At 43.1% G+C, this 16,984-nt stretch overlaps 1 protein-coding gene across 1 annotated transcript; it reads left to right on the top strand.

The window, feature by feature from the left end:
- The first annotated feature begins 3,869 nt into the window (after positions 1 to 3,869).
- Positions 3,870 to 14,623, top strand: LOC123463517 (40S ribosomal protein S7-like). The gene is made up of 3 exons (XM_045159519.1): positions 3,870 to 3,969; positions 13,908 to 14,350; positions 14,559 to 14,623. The coding sequence occupies exons 1-3, from the start codon at positions 3,870 to 3,872 to the stop codon at positions 14,604 to 14,606; spliced, it is 591 nt and encodes a 196-aa protein (XP_045015454.1). The 3' UTR covers positions 14,607 to 14,623.
- Positions 14,624 to 16,984: the final 2,361 nt, after the last annotated feature.

The following is a 16,984-nucleotide window of genomic DNA, read 5'->3' as shown; positions in this document are numbered from 1 at the left end:
TTCAGAGAGCTGCTCCTGATCATCTCCTTCCATTAAGTCCCTGGGTGACTAGACTGAGCCAGAGTACACATCTGTTGCTTGCCACCAGAGAATCCTAACTGGGGTAGTTTCTGAAACCCACTTGGAGGACATTGTTGTTCAGAACACAGTCTCATATCTTGACAAATCTCTGATGAAATTACATCTCTTTTCTTTTCTTCTCTGCAATTCACATATTCTTGCCCAATTTCCTGGTAACTCCAAGGTCTTAATGGCAAGGCATTTTCTCTAATCAAGGACTCCATAAACAGGAAATGACAAACTGTACAGTGCTAGATAACAGAGTTATTGAATAAACATAAATAAAAGACAGTCATCACAACAAAAGAATTACATTTTTGGCCAGGTCATTTTTAAAAATGACTTTTTAAAAATTAAATTAAGTTAACTTATTTGCAAGCAAAGAGATAGAAGAGAGACAGATAGACAGAGAGAGAATGGGCATGCCAGGACCTCTAGCCACTGAAAATAAACTCCAGATGCATGTGCCCCCTGTACATCTGCTTACATGGGTACTGGAGAATTGAACCTAGGTCCTTTGGCTTCACAGGCAATCACCTTAACAGCTAAGCCATCTCTCCAGCTCAAAACCAGAAACTTTTGTGTCAACAAATCTAAGTATAGGATCTTCATTAGTTGTGGATTCTGTGTTTGCCAATTTATCTACCCATTAAAAGATACTTACTTATTTTTATTTTTTATTACTTTTCCTTCTTTGTTTTTATCTTTTTTTCCTTCTTAAAATTTATTTGTAACTCAGAAATCAATATATGTGTCCCTTCACAGTCATTTGTGGAAATTTACAAGCAAGTTGAGGTTTAAATGCAGAATGTCCCATAGGCTCATGTATTTGAATACTTGGTCCACAGTTGGTGGCACTGCTTGAGAAGGCTGTGGAATGAGAATGAAACTGAAAGAGGGGTTATCTAGGTGATGTTCTCTCTTCCTTAACGTTTCAGCTCTTGTATCATAAACAAGGGGTCCTTTCACAGTATACAGGGTCCTGGGGTTTCTTTTGTTCTTTCTTTTTCTTTTTTTTTTAATTTTTTATTTATTTGAGAGCGTCAGACACAAAGAGAAAGACAGAGAGAGGGAGAGAGAGAGAGAATGGGCTTGCCAGGGCTTCCAGCCTCTGCAAACGAATTCCAGATGCGTGCGCCCCCTTGTGCATCTGGCTAACGTGGGACCTGGGGAACCGAGCCTCGAACCGGGGTCCTTAGGCTTCACGGCAAGCGCTTAACCGCTAAGCCATCTCTCCAGCCCTCTTTTGTTTTTTCTTCATCCCATGTCATTCCTTGGCAATTCCACTGTTTAAAATGACCCTAAAGTGGAACTGGAAAGGTGGCTCAGCAATTAAAGGCACTTGCTTACTGTATTAGTCAGGGTTCTCTAGAGGAATAGAACTGATAGAATTAATTATTTTAAAAAGGGGATTTATTGGTTTAGCTTACAGTAGTCCAATAGCAATTGCAGGCCTGAGAATCACCGAACCTGGTAGCTGCTCAGTCCTCGTGCCCAGATGCCTCAGCAGTCCCGACCTGGCACTGCAGATGGTGCTGGAAAGCCTGGAGGCCTCCTGAGGAGCCGCTGGGTTTCGATCCAAGCAGGTCTTCAGTAGATGCTGGTCTTCAGTCCACATTGGTCTTCAATCCATGCCGGAAGGTAGCGAGCAGCTCCCGCATCCAAGTGGAAGGAAGGAAGGAACTCTTTTTACCCAGAGCTTCCTTATATCAAGTCCCCCTCTGAGCGGGGGCCACCCACTCTGGGGGAAGGGCTCATCCTGGGGGAAAGACTTCTTCCTTTAGTTGATCCTTTCTAGAAGCAACCTGTGGATTACTAAACAGATCAAGTTGACAACACCTTAACTATCACACTTACAAAGTCTGATGGTCCAATTCCTCAGTACCCATGTAAAGCCAGATACATCTTGAGTTCATTTGCAGTGGCCAGAGGCCCTGGCTCACCCATTTTCATTCATTCTCTCTCTCTCTCTTTCTCAATCTTTCTATCTCTCTCTCTCCCTCCCCGCTTTCTCTCTCCCCTTGCAAATAAATTTTTTAAAAAATTTAAGCCCCTAAAGTATAGAACAAAAAATGTCTGGTGCTTCTAAATACAAAAAGGTTGTAATATATCACATGAAGAAAATAACTGTGTTACATAAGTTTCATATAGGCACAAATTATGGAGTTGTTGGACATGAATTGAATATTAACAAATCAAAAATCTATATCATAGATACATATACATATAGGTTTATGTGCTGATCATTTGATGAAACATCACCAGAGGTTCCCAAATGTCTCAGTCTGTATTACCTCTCAGAGCAAGGGTTAGTCCTGAAGGCAACATAACTATTGCCTAAAACCAAAATAACACACCCTGAGTCTTCAAAGAAAGCAGAACAGATGGCAAGGGCAAGCAGTGCCACTTATCGTTTACTCATTTTATGTCTTCCACTCCCAGCTCTGCACAGATAAGGAGGGATATTTGTTATTTTTTTGAACTTCAATTGTTTTGAAACCATTTTAGAAGTCGTAACCAATCACAAAGAATTTGGCTCTTGGGCTGGAGAGATTGCTTAGTGGTTAAGGCATAGACCTGCAAAGCCGAAGTGTTGCGCCCCTCCCGCCAGCAGGAAGAACGACAACAACAGGATTCTTCTCAAGCACACTTTATTGGGAGCTCCAAACTGAAAGAGAGAAGGACCCCGACCCTATGGAGCGCCAAGCTTATATACTTGTGGTCATGTGGATGTGAAACATTGTCTGATTGGCTTAAGTCTCATCAGACGACTTTGCATCACCCAATCGGGATAGGTAAGCAGCCATGTTAGGATAACGTCATATGCTCATGTGCAAATGATTAGGATACAAAAGCAGTAAACAAGCTGATGCAGCAAAGCCTGACAAAGCCAGCGCGGCTCCCCCACAGTTCCCCCTTATAAAAATTGTTTTGAACCTCAGGATACCCGATCCAGGACCAGCCCTCATGATGGCCAGTCTGATCGAGGGTAGAGCCCAAGACCAAAAGCCTGCTTAAGCACCTTCCCGAGTGCAATGGGAAAAATCCCTTCGGGGTGCAAAGGCTGTTCATGCAGGGATGTAAGCCTTCCAAGGTGCAATGACAACAAGGTCAGTTGGTGTGCAAAGGCCTTACAGTAGGCAGGGTGGAACTAACCATCTCGCAGGCTCGCCAGCCACACTTGTGGAGATGCTCCTTGATCCAAAGCCATAAGTGCCTGAACAATCTTTACGTTATCCTGCTGACGTTGTCGTCTGATTCGACAGATAAGCCAGAGACAGAACACCATACCACACAGAAGGGCTGCTCATAGCCACCCCCACCCTTTCCTTAAAGAAAGAAAATGCAGAAGATAGACAGGACTGAACTGGCATAGGGACAGGCCATGTTCTGGCACAGCCCAAAATTGCACCTTAATTCCCTTTATCATCATCGGCAGGAGCAGGCTCAGGATCATCAGTAGTAGTAAGAAGGTTGTCATTCCTTGTCTTCTCATGACGTACAATTCGAGTCAACCGCTCTGGCACCCAGATAGGATCAGCTTGGCCCTGTGGAAAAACACAAACAGCTCCCCTGGATCTGGCTATAACTGGATCCGGGCCTTTCCAGACATTTTCAAGTACATCCTTCCATTTTACATCTTCATAACAAGAAGGGGATTGGGTCATATGGCAATCAGCTGCCGTTAGACCCGCAGCATCAATCGTCAGAAAATTCAAAGTAAAAAGTACTAGAGGTAATTTATTCTTGGGGGTGTGGCCTTGGCCTATTCCCCCTTTTTGTTTTTGTAAGCATTCTTGAATAGAACGATGGGCTCATTCAACAATGCCTTGCCCTTGCGGGTTATAAGGAAGGCCAGTGGTATGAGCGACGCCCACAGCATCACAAAACTGGCGAAAACCTTTTGCAGTATAAGCAGGTCCATTGTCTGTCTTCAACGCCCGGGGCTTACCCCAAGCTGCCCAGGCCTCTAAACAATGAGTAATAACATGCTGAGTACGTTCACCAACAAAAGGAGAAGCATAAATAATTCCTGAACAGGTATCGATAGATACATGTACATATTGCAACTTGCCAAAAGATGGGATATGCGTAACATCCATTTGCCAAATCTCTCCCGGACGCAGTCCCTGAGGATTAATGCCAATATGAGGAGAGTGCAAGAAAGGGGCACAGGCAGGGCAGTTGACAATTATATCACGTGCCATGGCCCGAGATATATTAAATTTTTTACGCAGCACTGCAGAGGACACATGATACAATTTGTGGAAATCCCGAGCCTTAGACAAGTTATTCAAGGACAGAAGAAAAAAAACCCGCGTGGCTTTATCAGCAAAATCATTGCCAACAGCCATGGGACCAGAAAGCATAGAATGAGCTCTAATATGTTGAATAAAAAATGGATTGGTTCGAGACCAAATTAAACGTTGCAATTTAGATAAATATACAGCAACAGGACTAGAATCTTTAATGAGGCCTGCTACTTCTAGATTTTTAATAGCATTAACTACATACTGAGAATCAGAAATGAGATTAAAAGATTCACTGAAAAGTTCAAACACATGACATACAATTTGGCATTCCACTATTTGAGGAGTATTTGGTTCAAATTGTACAGTAACTGGTTGTTGTCCCTGAATTACATAGGCTCCAAGGCCTGTCTTAGAGCCATCAGTATAGATATCTAAAGCATCAGCAATAGGTGACTGCGAGGTAATCTTAGGGAACACAATGGGGTGTAGCGAGACAAAATGTAATAAAGGATCTTTGGGTAGATGATTATCCAATCTTCCAGAGAAGGAACACATCAATATGGCCCAATCATCAGTAGTAGCAGCTAAAATACGTACCTGTTCAAAGTTATAAGGGGTAATCAAAGAATCAGGTGCCACACCAAAGTGCATCAAAGATGACTTTATACCTTGAAGAGCAAGGGTGGCTACCATAGTAGGATAATGCTCTATGCATTTTTTAGGAGAAGAATGAGAATGTATCCAAAGTAAGGGACCTTGTTGCCATAAGACTCCTGCAGGAGTTTCTGGCGTAGCAAGAATGCACAATAAAATAGCTTGTCCTGGGACTATTCTGCATAACTGTGCAGACTGTAACGCTTGCTCTATTTTAAAAATAGCTACTCGTGCAGCTGGAGTTAAAGCTCTAAATGAAGAAATATGTGAATCACCTTCCAATATTTGAAATAGGCGTCTCAGCTCATGGGTAGGAATCTTTAGATATGGTCTGATCCAATTTATATCCCCTAACAACTTTTGAAAATCATTCAACGTCCTCAATGCATCTATTCTAATTTGTAATTTGTGAGGTCTAATAATATGTTTAGTAATTGTTGCTCCGAGGAAATTACCTACCTGTCCTTTCTGTACCTTTTCACTAGCTATATGTAAACTATAGACTTCAAGATCCTTCTTGAGAGATAGAAAAGCTTTTGACAAAATATTCTCTACGGGAGCCACTAAAAGGATATCGTCCATATAGTGGCAAATCCTCAATTTTGGGAATCTCTTTCTAGTAGGTGCTATTGCTAGGCTTACATAATGTTGGCAGATAGTAGGACTATTGGCCATCCCTTGCTGGAGAACTCTCCATTGAAACCGTTGATCAGGTTCCTCATGATTGATAGCTGGTAGAGTAAAGGCGAATCGTTTACAATCTTCCAAAGCCAAAGGAATGGAGAAGAAACAGTCTTTTATGTCAATAATAATAAGAGGCCAGCCATTCGGCAAGCTAGATAACAAAGGGAGACCTCGCTGAATCGGACCCATAATTTGCATTTGTGCATTTACAGCTCGGAGATCATGAAGTAGCCGCCATTTTCCAGACTTCTTTTTAATAACAAAAATAGGAGTATTCCAAGGAGAGTGAGAGGCTTCTAAGTGACCTAATGACAATTGCTCTTGTATTAGTTCTTTTGCTGCTAGGAGTTTTTCTAAGGACAGGGGCCACTGAGGTACCCAAACTGGTTCCTTTTTACACTTAGGACATAAGCCAGGTAAGCGCACCTGATCCTGCACTCTAGAACTATTTTGAGGGCATTGTTTTCTAAAATGTCCAGTCTTCCCACATTTAAAGCATGAAGAAGTTCCTCTGTGCCCCCTAGTGGCAGCCAAGACTGCTGCAGCAAGCCCTGCATTAGATAGTGGACCACCAACTTCTCTGCAGGTTTTCATCCAAGCCTGAAGTCCTTTTCTCTTCCAGGGCGTAATTGCCCTCCTACAGTCTTTAGTACATTGCTCATAAATTAGTTGTTCCACAAGTGGCATGGCTTGGTCAGCATCACCAAAAATACGACCAGCTGCTTCCATCATGCGAGCTACAAAGTCTGAAAATGGTTCAGTAGCCCCCTGAATAATTTTAGTAAGGTTGCCTGATACTTCCCCTTTATTTGGCAATGCCCTCCAGGCTCTGAGAGCAATGTTATTTATTTGTGTATAAACTTCAAGAGGAAAGGCAATCTGATTATTAAGCCATTGTCCTTGTCCCATAAGCATATCAAAATTCCATACAGGCTGACCATTTGCTGCATTAGTTCTGGCTTGACTTTGGGCAGCATCAGTGTATAAAGATTTCCAGTCTAAATATTGTCCTAGGCTTAGACAAGTCTTAGAGACTCCAAACCAATCTGCTGGGGTCAAAGCTCTATTAGCAAGATGTTCTAACAACGCCATAGTAAAAGAAGCATTTATCCCATAAGTTCTAGCGGCTTCTGCAAGATCCTTGAGCTCCTTATACCCTATAGGTTCATGGTATCTAACATGTGTATCATGAGTCTCAAAAACTGGATAAGCACTAGCCAGCTTTCTCCAAGTATCTGGTTTTATCAAACTACATCCGGATGAAGCACACGCCCCGGGCGGAAGTAGACCATCTTGTTGTTTACACCTCTTGCTCGTAGAGGCATAAGCTGGCAGAGGAGCAAAGACACCATCTTTTCTGGGTCTAGAACATTCCCGACCACACTCGGCCTCTACTTCCTCAAAATCCTGTTCTTCCTCTGGAGTTAATTATTCTCCCTCAGATTCACTAGAACTTTCTATATATAAATTTACAAGTTCCGTCAAATCTGGATATAGCTTTGGACCTGAATTTGGCCCTCCCTTTTGCGTTTCACTTTTATTCTGTGCACTTTTATTCTGTTCTGTCTGAAACCTAGGTTCTCTTTTTATTTTAACCTTTTTTTGTTTTCCCCTTTTATTTTCTTCAGACTCTGACATGCTATCTTGATGATGTGCTAATATGCGTTGATCTTCCCTGATCACCTCTTCACAATGTTTGTCCTCCAAACATGATCGCACCAAACGCCATAAGGGCTGTGTACCTGCACGCAACTTTCGCGTTTCTGCCTCGCGGTCAATGTCCCTACCTAGCGGCTGCAAAAAGGTGGAATGGTGGTGTTCCATTCTGCAACCTTATATACATTTGAGACGATCAACTAACTTATGTATATCAGACTTACAGATCAGTTACAAGCCAAAACTTAGCATATAGCACATCCAGGGGAACTTACCGGTACTCCCGCTCCGTGTGTTGAGTTCTGAATCCTCCCTCGGAAGTGTCCTGAGGGGTCCTCTCAATTGGCCCTTTGTTGACAAGTCCCGGGTTTCGGCACCACTTGTTGCACCCCTCCCGCCAGCAGGAAGAACGACAACAACAGGATTCTTCTCAAGCACACTTTATTGGGAGCTCCAAACTGAAAGAGAGAAGGACCCCGACCCTACGGAGCGCCAAGCTTATATACTTGTGGTCATGTGGATGTGAAATGTTGTCTGATTGGCTTAAGTCTCATCAGATGACTTTGCATCACCCAATCGGGATAGGTGAGCAGCCATGTTAGGATAACGTCATATGCTCATGTGCAAATGATTAGGATACAAAAGCAGTAAACAAGCTGATGCAGCAAAGCCTGACAAAGCCAGCGTGGCTCCCCACACTAAAGGACCCAGGTTCGATTCCCCAGGACCCACATAAGCCAGATGCACAAGGTAGCACATGCATCTGAAATTCGTTTGCAGTGGCTCAAGGCCTTGGCCTGCCCATTCTCTCTCTCTCTCTCTTTCTCTCTCTGTCCTAACTAAAATAAATAACAACAAAAAAGAATTTGGCTGTCTTGTTTCTTTGTGTTTAATGCATTGAAGACTCTCTGGTTAGGATCTCAGGACACCCCTGGCTCCTAAAGCAGAATATAGGAATGTAATTGCCTATGGAGTCAACATTTGTCCTTTGGGATAGTTGATAACTAATATTTTGCACAGAAAGTCAATGAGACAGATGACCCACTACTACCAACCACAGCTGCTACCAGTTAAATCAACCAAAATAGATAGCAAAATGTAGCCATGAGCATTTCCCAGAGCCACAATTTCCAATGACTAGAAAGTAGCCCTTTCATCATCTCATTACTTAAATAAAAAGAAGGCTGGACATCTAGTGCTAGAAAGCACTATATGAGCTACTGGGGGAGAGTGGCCAACAATAGTCTGAGCAACCAGGGGTCTCAGCTACTCAGAAAGAAACACTCTGACAGGATGTATACACCAGTGCAATAGTGGCACACAGCCTTGGTAGATAACTAATAGCTTTCTGATTAACTAAGAGATCTGTTTAGTGTAAAGGAACCCATATCTGGAATTGGGAACCAGATCAGAATCCTATGGAGACAAAGATTATGCTTTCTAGTGTCAAGCTCTCACGAGTCTTTGGGTTTTGCTGGGCATGGTGGCACATGTCTTTAATCCCAGCACTCAGGAGGCAGAGGTAGGAGGATCTCCATGAGTTGGAGGCCACCCTGAGAATACAGAGTGAACTTCAGGTCAGCCTGTGCTAGAGTGAGACCCTTCCTCAGAAAACAAAACAAAAACCCAGCCATGCATGGCAGCACATGCCTTTAATCTCAGCACCTGGGAGGCAGAGGTAGGAAGACTTCTATGATTTTGACTGAGTTCCAGGTTATGGTAGGCTGAGTAAGACTCCACCACCCCCCCCCAAAAAAAATCTAAGAAACATTTTTAAGAGCAAAGATACCACTTTTCTGGTGCTAAGGATAGGACATCAGCCATGATAGATACAGAGTGCTATTCCACTGAACTTTCCTCTGGCCCTAGGTTGTTTTTTTGGTTGGGGGTGGTGGAAGAGGACTACTTTTGTGTGTGTGTGTGTGTGTGTTTTGAGGTAGGGTCTCACTCTAGCTCAGGCTAACCTGGAATTCACTATGTAGTCTCAGGGTGGTCTCGAACTCATGGCAATCCTCCTACCTCTGCCTCCTGAGTGATGGGATTAAAGGCGTGCGCCACCATGCCTGGCTTGAAGAGGACTACTTTTGACACTGTAGTCCCATTGCAAAAGCATAAGCCTCTGGTGACACTTAAACAGACTCACCACTTGTTACAGTGATTAGAAGTTTGAGACACAGCAGTCACCAAAACTGAAGGCTGGTATTGTGTATAAACATACCTGTAACACTAAGGATCTACCACATCCAAATAAGCAAAAACCATTAATATGAGTTTTACTAATATAATGGGCCATTGTTAAATTTTCAAACCAATAATCTAAAAGATCAGGGAATAAGTTGAAAGCCCAAAGAGATATTTTTATTTTAAAATATATGATGAAATTTATACGGAAATGGATGAATCTAAGTGAGGTATTAAGTGAGGTAACCCAAGCCCAGAAAGCCAAACATCACATGTTCTCTCTCATATGTGGATCCTAGCTACAAATGTTTAGACCTGTGGTGAGCTGGAACCAAAAATCAGTAGCAGAGGCCAGTAACTAGAAAAAGGCTGTAAGGGAGGGAAAAGAGGGGTGGACTTAAGGGGATAATATTGTATATATGTAAGTAGAAGAGCAGATTACAGGGAGGGGAAAGGCCCAAGCAAGGCCAGGGGAAGAGACTGAGTAAGAGAAGGGTGGAGGAAGGGTCAAAGTTCAAGATATTCTGCCAGGCATGGCGACACACCTTTAATCCCAGCACTTGGAAGGTAGACGTAGGAGGACTGCTGAGAGTTTGAGGCCACCCTGAGACTACATAGTGAATTCCAGGTCAGCCTGAGATAGGGTGAGACTGTACCTCAGAAAACCAAACAAAATTTTTTTTCCAAGATATTCTGAATAAGGCATATGAAAGTTTTGGATAATGGCACACCCAGAAGCTATAGATTGTTACTAGAAAAATTTCAATGCCAGGTAATGGGATGCCTTCCAGTAAATTGCTGGCCAAGGAGGTCCCTGTTGCCTCTAAAACATTACAAGCTATTGCTAAGGCCCTTGGTTTCCCACCAGAAACAGATGGTTAAGACCCTATTGCTGAAGATTCTACATGCCTGGGTAGCAAGGTCACTAAGAAATCAAGTTGGGGCTAAGCTGAAAACCTCCCTGTAGACCAGCCAACTGTAAGCTGAAAAAAGCTACACTGCATGCAGCACTATGGGAGACAGAAGTCATCAGTAGTAAAACAGTGGACATTGGAAGCCTCAAGTTTAGCCAGACAGACCAAATGACCAAATGGGTGCAATAGTGGCATATCTGTTCTGAGAGAAACCAACTGCTCTGTAATTGGACTGGAGGCCTACTCTATGGGAGGGAATACATGCTTGGTACTATAAACATAATCAAAAGCCTATGGCAGGGAGGTCATGAGCCTTAGGGGTATAAAGCCTGCTCTTGTCTGGCTAAATGCATATAGTATTTTCACCAAACTGCCCTGAAAGCACTACACCTAATGTTCATATTCATATGTTAATGCTACTCTCACTTTTGGTTAGAGAAGCTTCTCTTTTCAGATGGTGTTGACCACTGGATGACCCAAAAGGCAACATAGTGCTGAAAAGCGACAGAGTGTCCAGCATTGAAATATCTCTGTCACACCCTCCAAGGCTCAGGGTCCATTGCAGAAAAGATGGCAGAAAGAATGTAAGAGCCAAAGGAAGGGTACCACTCCTTACAATGCAACTGTCCAGACAGAAATTGGCCTCGATATCCATGACCTTGCAGTGCCTAGCAATACCTTCACAAGACCCTCATAAATAGGAGAAAAAGATGATGACATCAAAAATAAAAGAAAGACTAACAGAGAGAGGGAGGGGATATGATGGACAGTGGAGTTGTGAAGGGGAAAGTGGAGATGGAGGCTAGGTGTGATGGCATATACCTGTCATACCAACACTTAGGAGTCAAAGGCATGAAGATCTGGAGTTCAAGTTCAACCTTAACTATATAAGACCCTGCCTCAAAAACCAACAATCAACAGATAATAAAATATTTGATGAGTAGCATTGCTCAAAATAAAACATTTTTGGAATTTATTTGACACATTTCTTTTTTGTTGTTGTTGTTGTTTTTAAGTAGGGTCTTGCTCTAGCCCAGGCTGACCTGGAATTCAATACGTAGTCTCAAGGTGGGCTCAAACTCATGGCAATCCTCCTACCTCTGCCTCCCCAGAGCTGGGAATAAAAGTGCATGCCACCTCTTCCAGTGGCTGGAGGCCCTGGTGTACCCCTTCTCTTACTCTCTCAAATAAATAAAAAAATATAATTTTTAAAAATAAGATTTTATTTTTATTTACTTATTAGAGAAAGAGTGAGAATGACAATGGGAAGGCCAGAGCTTCTAGTCACTGCAAATGAACTCCAGATGCATGCACCACCTTGTACATCTGGCTTACATGAATTCTGGGGAATTGAACCTGGGTCCTTAGACTTTGCAGGCAAGGGCCTTAATGGCTAAACCAGATCTCCAGCCCTTGCTCTATTTGTTTTTATTTTATTATTTTTTTAAAAATCATTTTTAAAAATTTTTATTTATTTATTTGAGAGTGACAGACAGAGAGAGAAAGAGGCAGAGAGAGAGACAGAGAGGGAGAATGGGCACGTCAGGGCCTCCAGCCACTGCAAACGAACTCCAGATGCGTGTGCCCCCTTGTGCCTCTGGCTAACGTGGGTCCTGGGGAATCAAGCCTCGAACTGGGTTCCTTAGGCTTCACAGGCAAGCGCTTAACCACTAAGCCATCTCTCCAGCCCATTGTTTTTATTTTTATTTATTTTAACACATGTTACTTTTGTTTATTTATTTGACAGAGAGAAAGAGGGATACAGAGAAAGAGTAGGTGCACCAGGGCCTCCAACCACTGGAAACAAACTCCAGATGCATGTGCTACCTTTGCATCTGACTTATGTGGGTACTGGGGAACTGAACCTGGGTCCTTTGACTTTGCAGGCAAGCACCTTAACTGGTAAGCCATCCCTCCATCCCTCCTTCTTTTAATTTTTTTAAAATACTTATTTTATTTTAGTTATTAGAAAGAAAGAGGCAGATAGAGAAGAGGTACACCAGAACCTCAACTGCAAACAAACTCCAGACCTTGTACATCTGGCTTATGTGGGTATTGGGAAATTGAACCTGAAAGGCCCAAGAAGTCAGGAGTCTAGAAATACTATCACACTCCAAAAGGAGCTTTAGTTCCGGCCTCCTAAGGGGCCCTGCATACCTCAAACTCCAGCCCCTACTCTCTGCCAGGAAGTAGGTGAAAGGTCACCCTTATTGTTTCAGATTGTTTCAGAGCCGCTCTCGGTATAAAACTAGATGAAAGGGTGTATGTAAGACAGGGACGGGAAATGAGTAACTGATTAAACCACTCATCTGGTTTCTGTAAACTGCTCGCACCATAAGCCCCAGTAACCTGTCTTAACCACACTTTGTCACCCCCACCCAGGAGCCCGGGCAAATGCTGACTGCCCAGGTTATAGGAAACTGATTGGTCCACGGAGCACAGGCTTGGGTAATTTTAAATGATTGGCCTAGAAACTATACAGTGGCATAAACCGACTGGCCTGCACTGCGCGGGATCCTGATGCTAAGAAATGATTGGTTTTAATGCACAGGTTTTGTTAGAAACCATATAAAAACTGTCCTGTTTCTGTATCCGGGGCTCTGCAGTCCTCTACCCCTGCGTGGTGTACGACTGTGGGCCCCAGCGCGCTTGGAATAAAATCCTCTTGCTGTTTGCATCAAGACCATTTCTCGTGAGTGATTTGGGGTGTCACCATACCTGAGTAGAGCGTGGGGTCCTCACCTTGAAGGTCTTACAAACCCAGGTCCTTTGGCTTTGCAAACATGTACCTTAACCACTAAGCTATCTCTCCAGCCCCCCCTTTTTTGAGGCAAGCCCAACAGATTGGCCTTATATTTTTATGAAAGAGAGCGAGAATGGGAGAGAGAGAAAATTGCCATGCCAGGGCTTCCAGCCACTGCAATCTAACTAACTAATCTAACTCTCCAGCACATGCTCCTTCTTTTTTATAAATTAATGAGTATGTGCAACTGTTTTGTGTGAAAGTCAGAGGTCAACTTCTAGGTGTCTGCTACACCTTTTTTTTTGTTGTTCTGGTCCAGGCTGACCTGGAATTAACTTTGTAGTCTCAGGGTGGCCTTGAACTCACTACAATCCTCCTACTTCTGCCTCCTGAGTGCTGGGATTAAAGGCGTGCACCACCACACCCAGCTTGCTACACCTTCTTTAAGACAGGGTCTGTTGACACTGTAAAAAAACTTTCAGCTCTTTTTTTTTTTAATTTTTATTTATTTATTTGAGAGCGACAGACACAGAGAGAAAGACAGATAGAGGGAGAGAGAGAGAGAATGGGCACGCCAGGGCTTCCAGCCTCTGCAAACGAACTCCAGATGCGTGCGCCCCCCTGTGCATCTGGCTAACGTGGGACCTGGGGAACCGAGCCTCGAACCGGGGTCCTTAGGCTTCACAGGCAAGCACTTAACCGCTAAGCCATCTCTCCAGCCCATAAAAACTTTCAGCTCTTTCTAAGCCGGCGCTTCTCAAGGACAAAGCCATGTTCAGCTTGAGCTGCGGGAGCTCAACATTACTGTGGCTGATGAAATTGAAGTTGATGGTAGTCGGAAAGCTATCATCATTTTTGTTCCAGTTCCTCAACTGAAATCTTTCCAGAAGATCCAAGTTCGGCTAGTGAGTGAATTAGAGAAAAAGTTCAGTGGGAAACTTGTAGTTTTCATAGCTCAGAGGAGAATTCTGCCTAAACCAACAAGAAAAAGCCACACGAAAAATAAGCAAAAGCGCCCCAGAAGCCGTACTCTGACTGCTGTGCATGATGCTATCCTTGAGGACTTGGTTTTCCCAAGTGAAATTGTGGGCAAGAGGATCTGCAAGAAACTGGATGGCAGCCAGCTCATAAAGGTTCATTTAGACAAAGCCCAGCAGAACAGTGTGGAGCACAAGGTTGAAACCTTTTCTGGTGTCTATAAGAAGGTCACAGATGGGCTGGAGAGATGGCTTAGCAGTTAAGTGCTTGCCTGTGAAGCCTAAGGATCCCGGTTTGAGGCTCGATCCCCCAGGACTCACGTTAGCCAAATGCACAAGGGGTTCACGCATCTGGAGGTCGTTTGCAGTGCACTTATGGGCACATTCTCTCTCTGCCTCTTTGTCTGTTGCTCTCAAATAAATAAATAAATAAAAGCTCACAGGCAAAGATTTTAATTTTGAATTCCCAGAGTTTCAGTTGTAAACAGATGACTAAATAAAGTTATCATTCACAATAAAAAAAAACTTTCAGACTAGTAGCTGGGCGTGATGGCACGTGAGTTCCAGGCTACCCTGAAACTGCATACTGAATTCCAGGTTAGCCTGGGTTAGAGCAAGACCCTACCACCAAAAAAAAAAAAAAAAAAAAAAAAAAAACAACCATAAAGTATTATTTTAAACTTTTTTGGTTTTGGGGGTCAGGTCTCACTCTAGCCCAGGACACACACTCTATCTGAAAATCCTGAATCACATCTGTGCACTCCCTTATGCCATGAAAGATCAACATAGTCACAGGTTCTGGTTATATTTGGGAGGACGACACGATCTCCTCTTGTGGGACACAGTGGCTTACTTATTAGAAGAGGCTTGCTGGTGCTACTCCTGACAAAATACGTGAATCATCCAGCAAGGTGATGGAGCAATTAGGGACGCTGTGTGTGTTAGGAAAGGATGGAGGATGCTAACAGGAGGAGGTGGGGCAGAAACGCAGCAAAGGCTTCTACCTCATGGTAAGTAGCTTGAAGAATATGGAAGGAGGTCTAAAGAGATTGCTTAGTGGTTAAGGTACTTGCCTGCGAAGCCTAAGGACCCATGTTCTACTCTCCAGATTCCACTTTAGCCAGATGCATAAAGGTGAGGAAAGTGCAAGGTCGCACATGCCCACTAGGTGGTACAAGCATCCGATGCTGGATTGCAATGGCTGAGGCCTTGGCACTCCAATTCTCTTTCTCCCTTCCTCTTTGTGTATCTTAAAAAAAAAAAAAAAAAAGAATATGGAAGGATGGAACTGGAGAGATAGCTTAACAGTTAAGGTACTTGCCTGCAGAGTCTAATAACCCCAAGTTCAATTCCCCAGTACCCATGTAAAAAGTCAGATGCACAAAGTGGTACATGAATCTGGGGTTTGTTTTCAGTGGCTGGAGGCCCTGGTGCACAAATACTCTCTCCACTCTCTCATGATATCACTTGCAAATAAATTTTTTAAGTAAGGAAGGATTTTGAGAATCTGGAAAATCATTTAAAAGAAATTTCTGGGACTGGAAGGATGGCTTAGTGGTTAAGGAGTTTGCCTGCAAAGCCAGAAGTCCCTGGTTTGATTCCCCAGGACCCATGTTAGCTAGATGCACAAGAGGGCGCATACATCTGGAGTTTGCTTGCAGTAGCTGGAGACCCTGGTGTGCCCATTTTTCACTCTGTCTCTCTGTCAAGTAAATAAATAAAAATAAAATATTAAAAAAAAATTTCTGTGGCTAAGTATCTCCTAGGAAAGTTTTCATGCCCTGTCAAAATGGCCATCATCAAGAAAATGAATGACAATAAATGTTGGCAAAGATGCAGAAAAAGGGGAACCCTTCTACACTGTTGGTAGGAATATAGTTTGGTATAGCCACTGTGGAAATCAGTGTGGAGGTTCCTAAGTCAGCTAAAAATAGGTTTACTATATGACTCAGCTATAGCATTCCTAGGCATATATCCTAAGGACTCATCTCACTACCTTAGAGATACTTGCTCAACCATGTTTATTGCTGCTCTATTCACAATAGCTAGGAAATGGAACCAGCTTAAATGTCCTTCAATAGATGAATGGATAATAAAGATGTGGTACATTTATACAATGGAGTTCTATTCAGCAGTAAAGAAAAATGAAACTATGAAATTTGCAGGAAAATGAATGAATCTGGAAAGGATTATACTAAGTGAGGTAACCCAGACCCAGAAAGCCAAACATTGCATGTTCTTTCACATATGTGGATTCTAGTTACAAATATTTACACTTGTATGTGAGTTGGGGTGAAAATAGGTAACATAGGCCAGTAAGCTAGAAAAGGGCTGTCAGGGAGGGAGGAGAGGGGTGGACTTATGGGGATGGTACTTTATATATGTAAGTAGATGGACAGATTACTGAGGGTGGAATGATCTAAGCAAGGTCAGGGGAAGAGATTGAATAAAAGGGTTTCCTAGCTATTGTGACAGAAATTGGCCTCAGTATCCATGACCTTTCAGTGCCTAACACTATCTTCACAAGACCCTCGTAATAATAGGAGAAAAAGATGATGACATCAAAATAAAAAAGAGACTAATGGAGAAAGGGAGGGGATATGATGGAGTGTAGATCTGTGAAGGAGATTCTGGGGGAGGGAAGGAAGGGAGGGAAGGGAATTATCAAGGTTTATTGTCTGTAAGTACGGAAGCAGTCAATAAAAAGGAAAAAAAAAAAAAAGAAACAAAAAAATGTCTGTGACCCAGTATCTCCTAGGAAAGCTTTCATGCCCTGAAGCTCCTCTATAAGTACCCTCAGAAGCAGTTGTCTCAAGAGCCCTGCCCTTATGCCCAGTCAGTGCCCAGCTTCCTGAGCTCCTC

This window comes from Jaculus jaculus, chromosome 9, assembly GCF_020740685.1.
Source record: "Jaculus jaculus isolate mJacJac1 chromosome 9, mJacJac1.mat.Y.cur, whole genome shotgun sequence".
Lineage (NCBI taxonomy): Eukaryota > Metazoa > Chordata > Mammalia > Rodentia > Dipodidae > Jaculus > Jaculus jaculus.
This window is presented reverse-complemented; position numbering and strand designations above follow the sequence as displayed.

Bases quoted from the DNA above. Each gene is read 5' to 3' on its own strand.
- LOC123463517 (XM_045159519.1), top strand. From the start codon at position 3,870: ATGGGCTCATTCAACAATGCCTTGCCCTTGCGGGTTATAAGGAAGGCC. The intron at 3,970-13,907 runs GTATAAGCAGGT...GCGCTTCTCAAG, and splicing joins ACTGGCGAAAACCTTTTGCA to GACAAAGCCATGTTCAGCTT. The intron at 14,351-14,558 runs GTCACAGATGGG...AATAAATAAAAG, and splicing joins TTTCTGGTGTCTATAAGAAG to CTCACAGGCAAAGATTTTAA.